The sequence below is a fragment of the Pieris napi genome, chromosome 12 (genome assembly GCF_905475465.1).
Source record: "Pieris napi chromosome 12, ilPieNapi1.2, whole genome shotgun sequence".
Lineage (NCBI taxonomy): Eukaryota > Metazoa > Arthropoda > Insecta > Lepidoptera > Pieridae > Pieris > Pieris napi.
Window position 1 is genome coordinate 4,642,342 of NC_062245.1, and position 6,011 is coordinate 4,648,352.

General features: G+C 33.6%; 2 protein-coding genes across 2 annotated transcripts; one reads left to right on the forward strand and one right to left on the reverse strand.

Annotated features, from left to right (window-relative positions):
* On the forward strand, positions 1-3,184 carry LOC125054667. Its single transcript, XM_047656685.1, has 4 exons — positions 1-545; positions 1,032-1,213; positions 1,810-2,094; positions 2,827-3,184. Exons 1-4 carry the CDS (start codon positions 256-258, stop codon positions 3,009-3,011), a joined length of 942 nt encoding a protein of 313 aa, XP_047512641.1. The 5' UTR covers positions 1-255; the 3' UTR covers positions 3,012-3,184.
* A 1,433-nt stretch (positions 3,185-4,617) lies between these two features.
* On the reverse strand, positions 4,618-6,011 carry LOC125054863. The gene has a single exon (XM_047656996.1). It carries the CDS (start codon positions 5,899-5,901, stop codon positions 5,140-5,142), a length of 762 nt encoding a protein of 253 aa, XP_047512952.1. The 5' UTR covers positions 5,902-6,011; the 3' UTR covers positions 4,618-5,139.

Consider the following 6,011-nt stretch of genomic DNA (forward strand, 5'->3'; position numbering starts at 1 on the left):
TCAAAATATTCACTCATTATGCAAGTTAACGTAACATCTAATTTGAAAACGACCGAAACAAAATTAGCCACACACAATTTCTCTGCATTGTCTTTTCGTGGGAAGTACCCGTGACGGTCTGCGGAAACAATGGAAGAGTTCACTCGTTCATAACAAGAAAAGTCTATAAAGGAACCGAGGTTTGGATCGTAATTTATACGTAATATCTAAATCAGTGCAAACGGTTGGTTACAATCCCGATGATAGAAAATCAAAATGGCGAGATTCGTCATAATAATTATAAGTTTAACAGGTGTAATGTCGATACAATTGCAGCAGGGCGAAACAATTCAAGAGAACAACTTAGATAATTCGTTGAACCAGTGTTTAGGTGACCAAAGGGGATCATCGGTCGGTGTTTGTTTTGGGAAGGAATTACTAACGAAGCTAAATAACTATGAAGAAACTGATTCTTTTAGTTTGGCGAACGGGATTTCATTTATCCGTGATGAGAAGACTCCGCGGGATATTGGTGCCTTTCTTGACAAAGATCCTATGGATTTCCGGTATGTAAAAAATCGAGTGCACTCCTCCCTCAAAGGCCGGCAACGCACCCACTAAAAATGGGTGTCTATGGGCTGCGATGACTCCCCTTTTTGGACGTCCCACAAGCTCGTTTGCCCCCCTATTATAAAAAAAAAATTGCTTTTGAATTTTCCCGTATGGGGTGTTACGGGATCACCAGATATTACGGCTTAAAACATATCAGGTTCGTCAAGAATCTGACATTTAATCAATCAAAATAATAAAATAATATACATTGAAATAAATAACTAAAATTTAACATAAACTAAAATATATCATTAAATAATAATTTAATTTTATTATTTTATTATTATAAGTATTTAATATTATATTTTAAGGTTAGTTATTGTCTTTGTTATATTAATTTATGTTAGCAGTATAATGTTATTTTTATCTTAAAGATTTATTGATGCATATGTTTGTGTTTAGATTTGAGTTTAGAACTTATCAAAATTAAATTCTTTCAGGTCAATAATGGAAGACGCCAGCAGTTTAATTTCCAAGCGATCATTACATTGGGATATGGGTATGGTGTACCCAGGATTAGTTATGAGAATTGGACCTACACTAGCGAATGGAGTTCTGGAATTTGTAATTGATCCGAGAAATAAAGATAGAGCCTATCAAGGACAGGGGGAAGTAACTACAGGTAATTATTTATTGAATTATATTTGAAGAAAGAGGACATAGAGGAATTAAGCATAAGCCATGCAACATGTATATGACATATCAGGAGTTTTGTACTTTAAAACCTTAACAAAATCAAGATCAATTACAATTTATAAATTAGTGCGTATCCGATTTTTTATAAATAATATTATTTAACAATGCGTCATTACTTTTTGATATATAAAGGTAAAGGCACCCATTTCATAATATTATATAAAACGCAACCGCAAGTATTGTACTAAAATTAACTACACTATAAAAATTTCAATAAGCGCCACCTCGGGGATTACGGATAAACTAACTTTAAATGTCAAGGCTTTGACATTGAACTTGCGTCATTGCGCCATCTATTACCAATTAACCACACTATTTAAGACATTATTCAGGTTCAAAGCAAAGTTATTATTATTATATCGTTATTGATATTATTTGTTCGTTTGTTTTAAATATACTAGCAGAAAAAGTCTCAACTTCAGTTGTTTATTTAGCAATCATAATGCGACCATTACGCAAAATTCCAATTTATCGATCTAGCTTTTGTTCGGAAAACAAATTAAAAAATCATTACTTTTTCAGGTCGGCTTTTGGCGCGAAATCTTCTAGTACCATTCTTGCTTGGAATAAAGTTTCATATATCTACATTACTACCACTTCTGTTGGGTTTAGTTTTAATAGCAAGTAAAAAGGCTTTCTTGCTAGCCAAGGTGGCGCTACTTGCAGTGACTTTGTTTAGTGGCGCCGGCGCAGGTTATGGTGGAAGTTATTTTGGAGGCCTTAACAATTTTGCTGGTCCAACCTTATCTTCATATGCCACATCACATGAAAATATCGGACATTATCACCCCGCTACTCCCTCTGGAGGTAAAATTTTTCATGTTATTTAAGGTTTAATCTATTGTATAAAACATCTCAATCTCGAACATAACTAGAGAAGTATAGATTTGCTACAACCTAATTTTTAATTAATCAGCAATAAAGATTCACCCTTACAAGAATATTAAAAAATATGATTTTATTAGTCATAAATAACTGGTTATGAATATAGTTTATTTAAATTCTCGTGTCACAATGTTAGTTACCATACTCCTCCGAAACGGCTTGACCGATTTTTATCAAATTTTATATGCATATTCAGTAGGTCTGACAATCGGCTACTATCTACCTTTCAACCCCCTAAGTGATAAGGGGTCTTCACGCCAATTTTTTTTTATTCTTTAAAAAAAAATTGTTTTTATTTTTTTATGATACAGCATTCAAAAATACATACAACCCCCCGCTACGATCAACCCTTATTTTTTATTATTGTAGATAGTTATTTTTATTGAACTAAAATAATATTTCCTAGAAATCATATACATGGCAAAACAAATGTTTGCCGGGTCAGCTAGTTATTATTATAATCATATCTTCTACCTTCTATATATTTTATTGTTCGATATATTTTGCTTATACATGAAATCAGCTCGAAACTAGACGGTCATATACTTAAGACTCGTGAATCCTTGAACTTAAAGTAAACATGAAGGTCTTTTCAGTGGACTAGATATAGGCTTTATTTAATTAAATAAATCACGTGACCTCATACTTTTTCAGGATACTATAGACATCCTCACCATTCGGAATATTTTTACAAAGAGCAGGATGACTCCACAACTGGATCCCCTATAACCCCAGACGAGCTTCGGGATAGATTAGAAAGATTATTTGTAACGAAAAAAGATGAGGACAAAATACGAAATGGCCGGAAGTTTTCATGGACCCCTATAAATGGGGGTTAGATTTGAATATTTTTATAAAAGTACTAGTCAACTTTGGAAGTTTTTGATATAATTTGTGTCATCCGTTCGGATTAATTAAATTCTATTTTTGTAGGATGATTTATTTCCATTTAAATTATGAGCACACTGTTTGTAAATCTATATAAATAAAAATGAAGAATAAATATAAGTGAAGACGGCTGGACCAATTCGAATATTTTATTAATTTTTTGAACTCTGAGGTTTTTATGGAGAGAATTTTTTTTAAACGTACCTACGCTGAAAAACCTAAAAACCAGTTTTATAAAAAAAATCATATTAAGGCGAAACGAAGCGGGGGCAGTCAGTAATACCACGCGCCACGGGAGCCGAAACCATTTCAGTATTTGGTGGTGATGGTGATCCGCCTCCATCTGCCCCATGTAGATTTTTGGGTCTTAGACCTGCTAGTTTCATTAGGATATTTTTCTTCACAATTAGCAAGTAGCGATTGCGCTAGGAAAATCTATAAGTGCACAGCTGGGATTTGAACGCACGATCTCAGGGTTAAGACTCGCGTGTTAGTCACTAAGCTAATTAATGCTGTCAAGTATGTATATTTTCAATATTGAAGCCCGTGTTGTCTGCGTCTTAAAGTACTTGAAAGATCAATAATTATATTGGCATAGTTGAATATACCTACATATTGTTAAATTCAATAATCGGCAGAAAATAAATGCTTTCCATCAAATTCTGAAACTTTATACCTGAATATCTTATACCTTATATAAAACTGTCGGTTGATAGTAAAATTTACATATAATACTTCATTTTAACATTTAAGTGTACACAACCTCGAAAGAACACTTGTTATTAATTATTAAATAGGTGTATGACGTGTACAAGTTGTGGTAGCTAGTTACCGATAACTTCCGGATATATTCCGTGCAAGTAAGACATTAGAAGAATTTAGAATTTGATATATATGCAACTGTACATCATTTACTTTCATAGTTTTTCTTCAAATACCACTAACTGTATCGTCGCGTGCGGATCTATTTGCGTGATCAAAGCTTTCTACTACTTGTATGTAACTGTTTCATACTTATATGCAATTTATTTATATATAGAGTTTTTATTTTATTTACAGAAAAAAATAGAGTTTATTGACTGCAATTTAATTATTATATTGTAATCAGGGCAAGGACCCGTTTTATACCATAAATTATCTTAGATACCTTTTTGTTTAATAAATATTTAATAAAATTAAAATAAAAAATTGTATCAAATTTAATCTTATATTTTCATTTTGTACTGAAAATATGAGAGAGAAGGAAAGATCTATATTGTCTCATTAGAAACGTTGTCCTAATTACCATCCTAGCTCATTAATATTTGTATAAATTTGAATTGATAAGTTGGTTAGTCAGTCAACATAGTTTATTGAACTTCATTAAAACACGGAAATAACTTGCAAAAATGTTTGCAATTATATTGTAATGCTTACTACATAAAATATGAATCATTATTATATTTTATAAATATTATTTCCTGATAACTTTTATTAAGATTTTGTTTTTATATGATTTTATATGTATTCAGGATTAAAGTATAGAATTTTCAATTTTGGATTGAAATAAAACCAAAGTCAAGTTTGAATTCCCTTTTTTCGCCATATCTGTCCTCATACCCTATTAAACTAGAGTTATTGTATTACAACAAAACTTCAAATAAATTATTTGTTAAAAATCAAATTACTTATAAAGGTACTCGCGTAATTACCTTTTTATACATAAATTAAATACTTCATATACCGCACAAGTAACAAAACTTAGCTTAATCTTAGCCTATTTATACAAAATTGGACAATCGGATACGAAATAGGAAAATGCACAGTACCCGTCGACTAGCTTACAAAAATTAATAAATTATTTACTATAACTAAACTTAATAACTTAAATCTTGATTTTTGGTGCAAATATAACAACATCATATACTTATATACATGACAAACTTATACAGACTTAATCTAAGGAAAGCGTTAATATAATAACCTATAAACCAAAAGTGTCGTCTGATTTTCTAAAATTTCTCTATATCCTTTATATTGGGTTATAAAAGCTCTTGAAAGCTCTATGCCATGTCGTATTATGTAATGAGTCGTAAGCTATTAATGTTTAGCATAAGCTCTGTAAGCTCTATCTTGAGCAGCGGCCTCATCTTCTACGCTTCTTCTGTAGTGTCCTCCAGGTCCTGTAGAGTCGAAGTCACCTCCGTAATGGGACGCTGAGTATGTGTGCGTTTGAGACACCTGGGGATGTTTGACGATCTCGTATGTTGTTTTCTCGTGAGATTCTCCGCCAGCAACCAGCTTCTTCAAACCAATAACAGCAGACAAGAGAAGCGCAATCTTTCCAATCAACAAGGCTTTACCCGCGATGATAGCAATTGCCTGGAATGCCATAGCCAAGAAACCTCCCTTGATCGCAAGACCAGCCATAATGGGACCCATCATCTTCTTAAGCTTACCTCTTGCTTCTTCAAATGACCTGCCAACATCAACACTGGCCAAAGTTGGAGATATAACCACGCGATGACTCTGCAGCAGCTTTGAAGCTGATAGCTGAAGTAGCTTGTCAACGTCATCAGACCCTAAGGAGTTCAAATCACCTTCAGGTAGAGATGGGAAAGCTCTTCCTTGATCTGATCTCTTAACTAATGACACGCCTTCAAAGATGGGCAGTGTCTCCATCCTCGCTGCTCTAAGCATTAACTTTGTTGCCTGGATCTTGAAGCACTGGATAATCTCCTGGGACTTCTCGCAATTATCGTACATCCTTCCGAGGAGCTTTAGTCCTGCTCCGAAGGTGTCTGCTGAAGCCACAGCCAGCATAGCACTGAAGCACAGGACAACAAGCCCGCGGTTCACCATTTTGATCTAATACCGCGGATGTCCCGGTCTTTCAACGCCACCAATGACCAGCTAATGCCAATGCGCCTATTGAAATGTGTAGAAAATACATGAACACTGGCATTTATCTA